Below are 11,573 nucleotides of genomic sequence, written 5' to 3' on the forward strand. Positions count from 1 at the left end.
ATATATTAGAGCTAAGACAATAACAGGAACGCAGAAATATCATTGTGTAATTCCAAAGGCACTTTGAGATTTAAACAATTTTCATCATCTGTTAAATCTCGAATTTTTAAAATATTTAAACGTGTAAAAAAATAAACGCTATTTAATAAAAAAAAATTTATCAAACATAAATAATAAACGCTTTAATTTCACTGTATTTTTTTCTGAAATCAATTTGTAAACTATTTAGTAAGTAATCACTATGTCTTACAAGGGAACCTCGCGAAGTAGAAAATTCTGATTTTAATATAACTTTTCACACATGTAGGGGGAGTGAAAAGATGAATTTAGATATTTTTTGTAGCGGCCCAAAAACGGTTTTAAGGGGTGAAACCACCTCTCATATGTAGAGCGGTTTTCTGCTTTTCTCGATATATTTCGAAAAGTATTCGAGATATCAAAAAATGTTTCAAATAAAAGTTTTATGGTAAGAACATCTCTATTTAACCACATTAATAAAATTTTGAAAAAAAATTTTGTTTAAAAAATTATTTTTAAAAAATATTATATTAATGTTGTTAAATAGAGGAGATTTTACCATAAAACTTTTATTTGAAATATTTTTTGATATCTCGAATACTTTTCGAAATATATCAAGAAAAGCAGAAAACCACTCTACATATGAGAGGTGGTTTCACCCCTTAAAACCGTTTTTGGGCTGCTACAAAAAATATCTAAATTCATCTTTTCACTCCCCCTACATGTGTGAAAAGTTATATTAAAATCAGAATTTTCCACTTCGCGAGGTTCCCTTGTTAGATAATTATTAATAGTAGTTCCTGTGTAAATTATTTTTTTTTTCAGATATTTTTTAGCACGGATAAATAAAAAATGGAAATTAAAAAATAAAAAAAAAATAGATCCCGTTATTATCTCAGTAGGTATACAATGAGGATTCCACTCCGGGGATCTGAGGGGGGGTGAGGGGCGGGGGGGTACCGCACGGGGGGGGTACCGCGGGGGGGGGGAGTACCGCGTCTTCGGCCGCCGCGGGGTGAGGGGAGGGTACCGCGTCTTCGGCCGCCGCGGGGTGAGGGGGGACCCGCATGTTTCGGCGTCGCGGGGGAGGGGGAGGGGGAACCGCGTTCTTGGGCGCCGCGGGGAAGGGGGAGGGGGAACCGCGTTTTTCAGGCGTCGCGGGGGAGGGGAAGGGGGAACCGCGTTTTCGCCGCGCCGTGTTTTCCGGCGCCGCGGGGCGACCACGTTTCCGCCGCGCCGCGGGGCGAGGGGGGATCCGCGTTTTCGCCGCGCCGCGGAGCGTTCGCGTTTTCGGGCGCCGCGGGGCGAGGGGACCCGCGTTCGCGTTTCGCCGCGCCGCGGAGTCCGCGTGACGTCACATGACACGTTCGCGTTATCTCTCCTTCGCGCGCGGTTTCTCGCTCCCGGCCCCCGTTATCTTTCCCCCGTTCGCGTTCTCTTTCCCTCGCGTGTTCTCGCTCACAATTGAGTATCTTTTCGTCGCCAACAATATTTAATCGTTCAGATCTTAATATTTAATTTATAATTATACATTTAAGTAAACAATAAACGAAGACAGCTTAACAAAAGGGAACGGTAAATAAAAAAGGAAATTATTTTTTACCATATTATATACATTTATTTGTCATGTAGCGCATTATACACAATAGTATCCAAAGCGTAGGCCAACAGTTCGCAATCAATAATCGAATTTTCATCATAAATTTTACGCAAGATTGTAACTGCGTTACATTTATCGGTGATACAATTTTGACGTAAAGTTGTTACAAACTGTTTGAATTTTTTACTTACGCCGTGAACATTTTGAGATAGTTGAAAATACACGTTCTCGACGCAATGTTCTAGTTCGAACAGAAAGAGTACTGTTGACGGTTTCATGTACAAGCTGGTGCCGCATGACGTCAATTTTACAATATCTGCGTCACGTATTTTAACAAGCTCCAGATCGCGAAACGTTAGCGATGATGGTGCCGATGACTGCACGAGTCGCTGTATATCTGCATGTTTTTCGATGAATGTCACCCACGTTGCATGTGGCAGAATTATCCGATTGCCTCGGTTATCGCCAATAAGTATATCCACAGAGGACAAAGGTCCCGCGCTGATTCCGACATCCAAAAATTTATACGCTGTTGACGTCAAGGCAAATCTTCTTCCCAAAATACGCGGCGTGTAGCGGGGTTTATCAAAACTGAAAAAATACAATTATATGTTCATAAAAGTTTTTGCACAAGTATATATGAAAATTAGCGGTACTTACTCATTGTGCTGTTTCTCACACGTTTCGTCTTGAATCGGAACGTAGTAGTTCGCACCGTGAGTGTTCATCGTATCTGGAGGCTGTTTATTGCAAACTTACTCGAACCGTATCGAACTCTCGACTGCGCTCTAGAATCCTCGTAGATCATTTATACATACCCAAAACTGCAAATTTTGCAAAAATAGCGCCAATGTACGGCTGCTGCATGGTGACCACCACCACAATCCACATATACGTTAAATGTGATATCTTTGTCAAGAACATTCGTGATGAGATCACCTCATCAGGCATCAAATATGATTTTTTTCAAGAGCATACGTGTCTCACGATGATTTCATCGAACACATGCAAAACTGCAAATATTGCAATTTCGGATAAGCCAATGGAGCGTTATTGTTTTTAAGAACATGTCGCGACGTGTCTCACGATGATTTCATCGAACACATGCAAAACTGCAAATATTGCAATTTCGGATAAGCCAATGGAGCGTTATTGTTTTTAAGAACATGTCGCGACGTGTCTCGCGATGATTTCATCGAACACGTGCAAAACTGCAAAATTTGCAATTTCGCATAATTCAATGGAGCGTTATTGTTTTGAAGAACATGTCGCGACATGTCTCGCGATGATTTCATCGAACACGTGCAAAACTGCAAATTTTGCAAATAGCGCCGATGTACGGCTGCTGAGATGAAATTAGATACGATAAGCAAACGATGCATCATTAGTAGAATATAAAATGACGAATCTAGAGAATACGCTCAATAGTCGAGAACTGGAAGTCGCGAGTGCAACAAATGGCGTTAGCAAGAGAATCGTGCAATAACATGGAGCAAGAGTTGTTGGAGCAATCCACCCTGTTAAATTCGAGGGAAGACTTTGCCGCGTGGGAGCAACGATGTGACGAGTTTATCGAATCATTGGAAGAACAAAGCCGAATTAAACGACCGCGATTATCGATCGGCCTCAAACAGTTATTGGTCGCATGTATCGCAAGACTTGAAGGTCTGAAAGACTTGGTACGTCAACGTTTCGTACATGTGGGTGCGGGATACAGTGCGAGTGAGACAGGACTCAGATGGCGCGAGATAGATCCAGCTTTTGAAAGCCGTATATTGACTGGTGCGGTGATAAATTCCAAACACATCGACCCTCGTCAATTTCTCAAAGATGCGGGAGAAATTGTACTCGATCGTGTGCAGAACGTCATGCAACGACATGACAACGTAAAAATTAACACAGTGTTTAATGGTGAATTTGTTGCGGGTGACAAACGCGCGAATAAAAGTATCGCAACGAGAAACTATGAACTCTTTCGCGAGTCCGATCTGCACGAGTGGTACAAGAGACACGTCATCGAGCCTACCTTAGCAAAGCTGGAGGAATTCCAGGAACGTGATAGCGGATGGGCGTTGTCGCGTATACTCAATTTAATGGTAAACGTGAACAAATATAATCCATTGCACGCAGGGTGTTTTGTGGAAATACCGCAAGAAATTAAAAAGAAGAATGCGGTGATAAACGTGCAATCAATGGACAATGCATGTTTCGCATGGTCAGTGACGGCTGCTCTGTATCCAGCCAAGAGACATGCAGAACGGGAATCGTCGTACCCTCATTACACGTCGGTGCTAAATCTTACGGACATTGAGTTTCCAATGACGTTGAATCAAATTAAAAAGTTTGAAAATCACAACGATATATCAATCAACGTGTACAGCATCGAGAAAAACAAGGAACTTGCAATCCTACCAATACGTGTTACTGACCGAAAGATGGACAGACACGTAAATTTGCTGTACGTGCATAACGACAACGTGGGACATTTTGCGTGGATCAAGAACCTATCCCGCCTCGTGAGCTCGCAAGTGAACAAGAATAGGAACAAAAAATACTTTTGCGATCGGTGAGTATACATCCTAATAAAAATAAAAATAATTTTTACGAGAAAAATGTATAAAAAATTTTTATTATTTACAGATGTTTGCACTACTTCTACACGAGCGAGAAATTGGAAGCCCACACCGTCGACTGTCGGCAGATGAACGACTGCGCGATCAAGTTACCGAGCGATAACGACAAGTGGTTGGCCTTTAAAAATCACAACAGGAAGGAACGAGTTCCATTTATCATATACGCCGACCTGGAGTGTACCCTGGAGAAGATGGAAGCGGATCCGGAGACGTCCAGGTACACATATCAACATCATCGCGTGTTTAGCATAGGGTACTACGTGCGTTGCTCGTATGACGAGTCGTTATCTATGTATCGGTTTCGTCGCGATAAGGATTGCGTCGCGTGGTTCGCCGAGGAGCTAAGACGTTTAGCTCACGACGTAAAGACCATTTTGTCCACTAATGTACCCATGGCAGATTTCACGCGAGACGAGTGGGAAAAGTTTAACAGCGCAACGCACTGTCACGTGTGCGAAGAACCGTTCGAGCCAGACGACGTGCGAGTACGCGACCATTGTCACCTGACCGGTCGATACAGAGGTCCCGCGCATTCGAATTGTAACTTAAATTATAAAGATTCGCATTGCATTCCCATAGTGTTTCATAATTTATCGGGATACGATGCACATTTTATTATAACTGAAATAGCAACAGCATACGAAGGACATGTAGATTTACTCCCGATCACAAAAGAAAAATATATTTCGTTTACAAAAAACGTTCAAAGCACCGAAGATAAAGATAAGAAAACGTGCGTCAAATTGCGATTTATCGATTCGTACAAGTTTCTCACCTCTAGTCTCGACAAATTGGCATCTTATCTCAGCAAGGATAAACTGCAAATATTGCAACGCGAATTTTGTGAATTATCCGCAGAAAATTTTGATTTGCTGACACGAAAAGGCGTATTTCCGTACGAGTACATTGACTGCGTCGAAAAGTTGGAGGACTTGTGTTTACCACCGCGCGACTCGTTTTACAGTTCATTGACAGGTGACACCGTATCCGAGAGCGATTACGCGCACGCCGTCAACGTCTGGCAGCGGTTCTCCATTCGAACGCTCGGTGATTACAGCGATTTATATCTCAAGACCGATGTCTTGCTGTTGGCCGACATCTTTGAAAATTTTCGCGATAGTTGCGTCGCGAGTTATGGACTCGATCCGGCGTATTATTATACTCTACCGGGTTTTACGTGGGATGCTATGTTGAAGCATACGCGTATCAATTTCGAATTGCTCACCGACATTGACATGGTCATGTTTATCGAACGCGGTATACGCGGCGGTTTGAGTCAATGTTCAAACAGATACGCGCGGGCCAACAACAAGTACATGCAATCGTACGATCCATCGAAACCGTCGTCGTACCTCATGTATTTTGATGTAAATAACTTATACGGCTGGGCAATGTGTCAACCATTGCCATACGCAGATTTTAAATGGGTCGACAACGTAACCGATTTTAATGTTATGGATGTCGCGTTGGATTCCTCGATAGGCTACATACTCGAAGTCGACTTGGAGTATCCGCAACATCTTCACGACGCGCACACTGACCTACCGTTCTGTCCGACGCGCGATAAACCACCCGGCAAGCGGCAGGACAAGCTCCTCGCAACATTATACGATAAGAAACGTTATGTAATACATTATCGCAACCTGCAGCAGTGTACTCGTCACGGTCTCCGTATATCAAAAATTCACCGTATACTGAAATTTGCGCAATCTCCATGGCTTCGCGATTATATAGAACTTAATACGAAATTTAGGACATTGGCCAAGAATGATTTCGAAAAAAATTTATACAAATTGATGAACAATGCAGTGTTTGGCAAAACCATGGAGAATGTGCGCAATCACGTTGACGTGCGCCTCGTGACTCATTGGGAGGGTAGATACGGCGCGGAGGCAATGATTGCAAAACCAAATTTTCATAGCCGAAGCGTCTTTTCGGAGAATTTAGTAGCAATAGAAATGCGAAAACTCGAGGTGAAGTTCGACAAACCAATCTACGTGGGTATGTGCATCCTCGATATATCCAAGACATGTTTGTACGAATTTCATCACGAGTACATGTTACCATTGTATCGCGACAAGTGTAAAGTCATGTACACTGATACGGACAGTCTCATTTATGACATTGAGTGCGACGATGTGTATGATATCATGAAGCGTCACATTCATTATAGATTTGACACTAGCGATTACGCGATCGATAATGCGTATGGTATCCCACTCGTCAATAAAAAAGTTCCGGGCTTAATGAAAGACGAAAATAACGGTGCGATAATGACCGAATTCGTCGGGCTTAGAGCAAAGATGTACGCCTTGCGAGTGGACGGTAAGAAAGATACGAAAAAGGTTAAAGGTGTTAAGAGTAACGTCGTAGCCAGGTCGATAACGTTCGACGATTACACGCGGTGTCTGCGCGACGAAATTGAAATGACGCGACAGCAGGTATGCATAAGATCCAAAAAACACGAGGTATACACCGTGTCTGAAACAAAAATAGCTCTAAGTCCGTACGATGATAAGCGATACATTATACCCGGTTCTACCGAAACGCTGCCATGGGGACATTATAAAATACAATTGTAAATACCATTGTAAATATATTGTTAATACCGCTGTAAATATATTGTAAATACATTTAGATATTTAGGAAAATAAATGACTCATATGTATATATGTATATTTTTATACTGTAATAAATTTTACAATACATTATTCTTGTGTATCCATGAATTGTGTGAATTATCAAATCCTAACCACTTTACATAAACCTCATCCCCTCTTTTGCGCAAAACTTTTTCAACGAGATACACGTCGGGATTAGCAACGCGATGTAACTCGTATTCGTAGAAGCCACCGGCGACGGATTTTCCGCAGGAATCTTCCAACAGATACGTCACGGGATTAGTTTTCTGCACTTTGACGATTCTAAATACTTCCGTGGTCCAATTTGGCGTGTATCCTTTTTCGAAGATTGTCTTGAATTTACTCACACGTACCGAGTCGCCCACTTTGAATCGCGCGGGAGCAGCGATCTTTACGTGACTGTACACCGTTGTTAGGAGCTTGTCGGCGATCGCGGGGGTAACATCGATGGGCCGCATGCCGATAGTTCGATGCTTTCGCGCGTTGTAATCCGATACGAGACCTGACAGCGAGTCGATCCATTTGTAATTTCCATTGCGCGTAAACATTTTCCACATGTCATTCTTGAGCGTGCGATTAAATCGTTCGACGACCGATGCCTTCATTACGGAATAGGTCGAATAGTGATTGATATTATGTTTCTTCAAGAGTTTCTGCACGTTTGCGTTGTAAAATTCTTTCCCCTTGTCAGTCTGCAGATTTTTCGGACATCTTCCGCCGTCTCGAATTATTTTTTCAATCGCCGTAGTAACCTCGGTTCCGCTCTTGGCCTTGAGCGGTACGGCCCATGCGTGCTTGCTCAGCACGTCGATAATGGTGAGTATGTAGTGGTGGCCTCTGTTGAATCGCGTGTAGGGACGCATCTCGACCACATCCGCCTGCCACAGGTCATCGTATCCGCGCACTATGACGCGTCTTCGCGAAAAATTTCTTCTCGCAGGAGCGTGTAATTCTTCCACCAGCCGCCGTTTTTCAACTGATTGCTTCTTACCAGCCATGACGATGACGCGCAACTGACGCAGAGATCAGATGTACGTTCTTATCTATTCGCGATGATTCACAATTACATCTTGAATCATCTTTTGAAGTTCGTTTAGGGTAATTTGCATGTTATTCTGGAATACTGCAATCTTTCTCTCCATTTCATCCTGTCGATCTTTTAAAATTTGCACGCTCTGCTGCACGTAGCGTTTATTGGCGGCATCGCCATCATCTACGGGTGGCGCTATCCGTCGAATCTTGCGCGATTTCGCGTCAAAGTCGGTGGCGACCACGCAAAGAGCGTTATCGCGCACGTAACTTCTGATTAATCCGCTCCATTGATAGTACGGTTCCGCACCGCCTCTTCCGAGCGATATACCAAACTTGTTGATCGGCATTTCGATGTTGATTGAATGACTCGTCGACGCGCGGTTTAATTTATAATAAGTCCAGCTTCGCGAAGTTCCTCGATAATCGACAGGATCTCGTTATCGTGACCGTTGTGACCCGCTAGGCGCGAAGCTTCGAGCAATCGGAGACGATCTACAAGCTCGTTGGGGTCGTCCCAATGAACATAGTCGATCTTGTTGTCGTTTAATGTCATGGCGCGCGGTATACCTTTTTTACCCGAAATCGGCGATGCAATTATATTTCTGTACTTGTTACCTGTCATGGCACGCGGTATACCTTTTCCAGCTTTTTTACCCGAAATCAACGGTGCGATTATATTTCTGTACTTGTATCCCCCATTGCCCTTTATTTGAGCGTGAGCATCGTGATTGCGTTTATGAGTATTCGTCATCAACAGAATGCTCTTGTATTTTTGCATGTCATCCTCCGTGTAGATCTCGTCATTGGGAATTTTCTTAAAGATCAACTCGTAAAGACCGCGTGTGCCTGCGTATCGTATGTCGTCGATAATTATGTTGTCCGCGTTGTCCACGTCAAAACGCTTATTACCGAGCATCATTCCATCGTTACTGAAATAAACGCCGTACACGATGTCTATACCGCTTTCTTGATCGCCGCTCAGAACAGCCCCGATGTACTTTTGGCTCAATGGACCCAAGTGATCTCTCAATGTTTCTCGACCCTCAGATGTTTGCAACTGCTGTCGAACGGACGTCACGAGTGAGTCATCAGTGGTTTCAAAAACATCTTCGTTTGCGAGCACTGTGTGTTGTACGGAAGACGCAGAGGTTATCGGCGGTTCATTCGGTGGAGCAACTTTCGATCGTTTCGATTTACGCGGTTGTAAAATTTTAGTTATTTCGCTCAAATTAGATGGCACATTTATCGATCGTTTCAACGTAACCGGAGTTGAAGCCATTACAGAGTCGTTAAACGAGGCGTTTGGTCGTTGTCGTTTGAGCTTCGGCTCTTCGTCTTCCCACGCCGTTTCATTCTCAATCTTTGACACGTCAGATTCTTTGTCAGCTACGGTGTTTTCGACAATCTGCCTTAGAGGCTCGATGATAGGCTTAAAGTGTCTCTCCAACGCAATATCTTCCTCCATTTTACCAGTTTTCAAGGCGTGATATTTTTTGCGAATCGAATTGCTCGTTTTCGCAATTTGATTTGCTATCCTCTCGCGCTCTCTAATCTCCTCGCTGCTGTCCATGTTGCGATAACGTTGCTCAATCGACGCGTCGACAACAACTAACCACGTTTTGGTATCGCAAAGTCGTTAAATCCTTTTCTGTATCGACCATTCGAAATCGCGCTGTCCTTGTCTATCACCACGAATCCGTACTTTTGTCGCCAACACGTATGACACAATTTACAGAAATCTTCGTAAGACATATCTGTGTTTACGTGATCGCTGTATATGTGTTTCAGATTGGTACCATCCTGTTTAAACAGAATCAATAAATTCGCGTTGTCGCGTATAAGATGCTTCGGTATCTTCGCATACGTCTGACAAAGATAGAAGGAATCAACGTCCGCGTGCCGGCCCATTGCAAAATATTCTCTTATCGTATCCTGCTTGTCGCACGCCACGTCATCAAAGATAAAAATAGAATTCGGGAGCGCCTCGCTCGGCGGAATGACGTCACTGTTATTCGAGAACGTAAAGTAACCAATCTCTTCTATCGGTGTTAATATATTCTCCAAATATCGATATTTCGGTTGTTGCAACGATTTCGAGTACACGTACACGTTCTCGAAACGTACACCGTGCGAACTTTCCAGCAAGCTTATCAAGACGTTTGTCTTGCCGCAATTCGACGGACCGCAGATGATACCGCGTATAGAATTTGGTAGCATGCCTCCATGTTTGCGTACCTCTTTTATTAATGGCATCCTATCGTCAAAGTTTGTCACTTTGATCGTCCGCGATTGTCGTACGAACCGCATTTTACCTCTCCTCCACAACGAATGAATAATAATATCGAGAAAGCTGGCCTATTTATAGAGACGCGTAGAGCTGATATGCTCAGTCGTTAAAATGTTTTTGCTCGTGTCGGATAACAGCGATATTTACGATTTAACCGCCGAGCAGTTGAAGTATATACCAAAGGTCATTCTACTGCGACAGTTTTATAATTACATAGATTATTTGTGGGATAAGCTGCCCGAACATATCAAGACAGATTCGGAGGTTCAGCAATATCGACGCTGTTTAATACATTATAATTTGCCGTGTCAGCAAACGCACATCGACGGTCCGCCGCCGCTGATAAAAAACTGCGGCGAATGCCGCCGAAGATAGGTCGAGGTCTGTTGAATCGCGCGATAAACGCGCTTCCGATCGAATTACATATCCCCGGCTATCAATTTTGCGGACCGGGAACTCGCTTAGAAACACGATTGGCAAGAGGTGATCGGGGTATCAATCCATTGGACGCGGCGTGTCGCGAGCACGACATAGCCTACTCGCGTAGCAGCGATCTCGCAGAACGACACGTGGCAGACAATATACTCGCCGCGGAAGCGCGAAAACGTGTTATCGCGAACGATTCGACTCTCGGAGAGAGAGCTGCTGCTACAGCCGTCTGGGCGGCCATGAAGGCTAAAACGAAACTCGGTATGGGTTTGAAAACGAAGAAAAAGAAGAAAAACAAGCGAATACTTCCGGTAGCGAAACGCGGCGGTATCCTACCGATTTTGCCGTTATTAGGGGTTCTCGGCTCGTTGGTCGGCGGAGCGGCAGGAGTCGCAAAGGCCGTGAATGACAACAAAGCCGCGCGACGTCAGCTGGAAGAGATGCAACGTCACAATCGCGCCATGGAAGGTCACGGACTTTATCTCGCTCCGTACAAACGCGGACAGGGGGTCTCGAGAAAAAAAAACGTCGAAGAAACGCTAAAAATTCCCAAGGGTGTAACTACCAATGTGCAACTGCAACAATTGGCAAAACGTATGCGCATTCCATATTTTAGAGGTGTTTTCATGCGCGACTCGTTACCGATCGGCGGCATACGTCAAAACGAGAGCGGTATCGTGAATTTGGATAATACTGATGGACCGGGTACTCACTGGGTGGCGTATGCGAAGAAGGGAGATCGTGCCATATATTTCGACAGTTTTGGCAATCTTCGACCACCGAGAGAATTGGCGCAGTATCTAGAGAACAATGTAATAGAGTACAATCGCACGCCTTATCAGCGATACGATCAGAGCAATTGCGGACAACTGTGTCTGCGTTTTCTACAGTCGGTTGACAATCAATTTAAAGACCGGCGTTACGCTGTTTAA

General features: G+C 44.0%; 4 protein-coding genes across 4 annotated transcripts; 2 read left to right on the forward strand and 2 right to left on the reverse strand.

Moving 5' to 3' along the window:
* Nucleotides 1-1,203: 1,203 nt before the first annotated feature.
* On the reverse strand, nt 1,204-3,061 carry LOC143898001 (uncharacterized). The gene is made up of 2 exons (XM_077407005.1): nt 2,279-3,061; nt 1,204-2,209 (listed from the first exon to the last, which is right to left on the reverse strand). The coding sequence occupies exons 1-2, from the start codon at nt 2,344-2,346 to the stop codon at nt 1,636-1,638; spliced, it is 642 nt and encodes a 213-aa protein (XP_077263131.1). The 5' UTR covers nt 2,347-3,061; the 3' UTR covers nt 1,204-1,635.
* A 252-nt stretch (nt 3,062-3,313) lies between these two features.
* LOC143897999 (uncharacterized) lies at nt 3,314-6,902 on the forward strand. The gene is made up of 2 exons (XM_077407003.1): nt 3,314-4,184; nt 4,259-6,902. Exons 1-2 carry the CDS (start codon nt 3,487-3,489, stop codon nt 6,831-6,833), a joined length of 3,273 nt encoding a protein of 1,090 aa, XP_077263129.1. The 5' UTR covers nt 3,314-3,486; the 3' UTR covers nt 6,834-6,902.
* A 1,405-nt stretch (nt 6,903-8,307) lies between these two features.
* On the reverse strand, nt 8,308-9,495 carry LOC143898000 (uncharacterized). Its single transcript, XM_077407004.1, has one exon. The coding sequence runs from the start codon at nt 9,493-9,495 to the stop codon at nt 8,308-8,310; it is 1,188 nt and encodes a 395-aa protein (XP_077263130.1).
* A 1,065-nt stretch (nt 9,496-10,560) lies between these two features.
* On the forward strand, nt 10,561-11,573 carry LOC143898006 (uncharacterized). The gene has a single exon (XM_077407010.1). It carries the CDS (start codon nt 10,572-10,574, stop codon nt 11,571-11,573), a length of 1,002 nt encoding a protein of 333 aa, XP_077263136.1. The 5' UTR covers nt 10,561-10,571.

Source organism: Temnothorax americanus, unplaced genomic scaffold (genome assembly GCF_048541705.1).
Source record: "Temnothorax americanus isolate GAGA-0224 unplaced genomic scaffold, ASM4854170v1 Scaffold218, whole genome shotgun sequence".
NCBI lineage: Eukaryota > Metazoa > Arthropoda > Insecta > Hymenoptera > Formicidae > Temnothorax > Temnothorax americanus.

What these genes read in the sequence shown, in the direction of transcription:
- LOC143897999 (XM_077407003.1), top strand. Translation starts at nt 3,487, where the DNA reads ATGCAACGACATGACAACGTAAAAATTAACACAGTGTTTAATGGTGAA. An exon ending in AAAAAATACTTTTGCGATCG is followed by an intron (nt 4,185 to 4,258) that starts GTGAGTATACAT and finishes TATTATTTACAG; the next exon opens with ATGTTTGCACTACTTCTACA.
- LOC143898006 (XM_077407010.1), top strand. Translation starts at nt 10,572, where the DNA reads ATGCCGCCGAAGATAGGTCGAGGTCTGTTGAATCGCGCGATAAACGCG.
- LOC143898000 (XM_077407004.1), bottom strand. Translation starts at nt 9,495, where the DNA reads ATGGACAGCAGCGAGGAGATTAGAGAGCGCGAGAGGATAGCAAATCAA.
- LOC143898001 (XM_077407005.1), bottom strand. Translation starts at nt 2,346, where the DNA reads ATGAACACTCACGGTGCGAACTACTACGTTCCGATTCAAGACGAAACG. An exon ending in TGTGAGAAACAGCACAATGA is followed by an intron (nt 2,210 to 2,278) that starts GTAAGTACCGCT and finishes GTATTTTTTCAG; the next exon opens with TTTTGATAAACCCCGCTACA.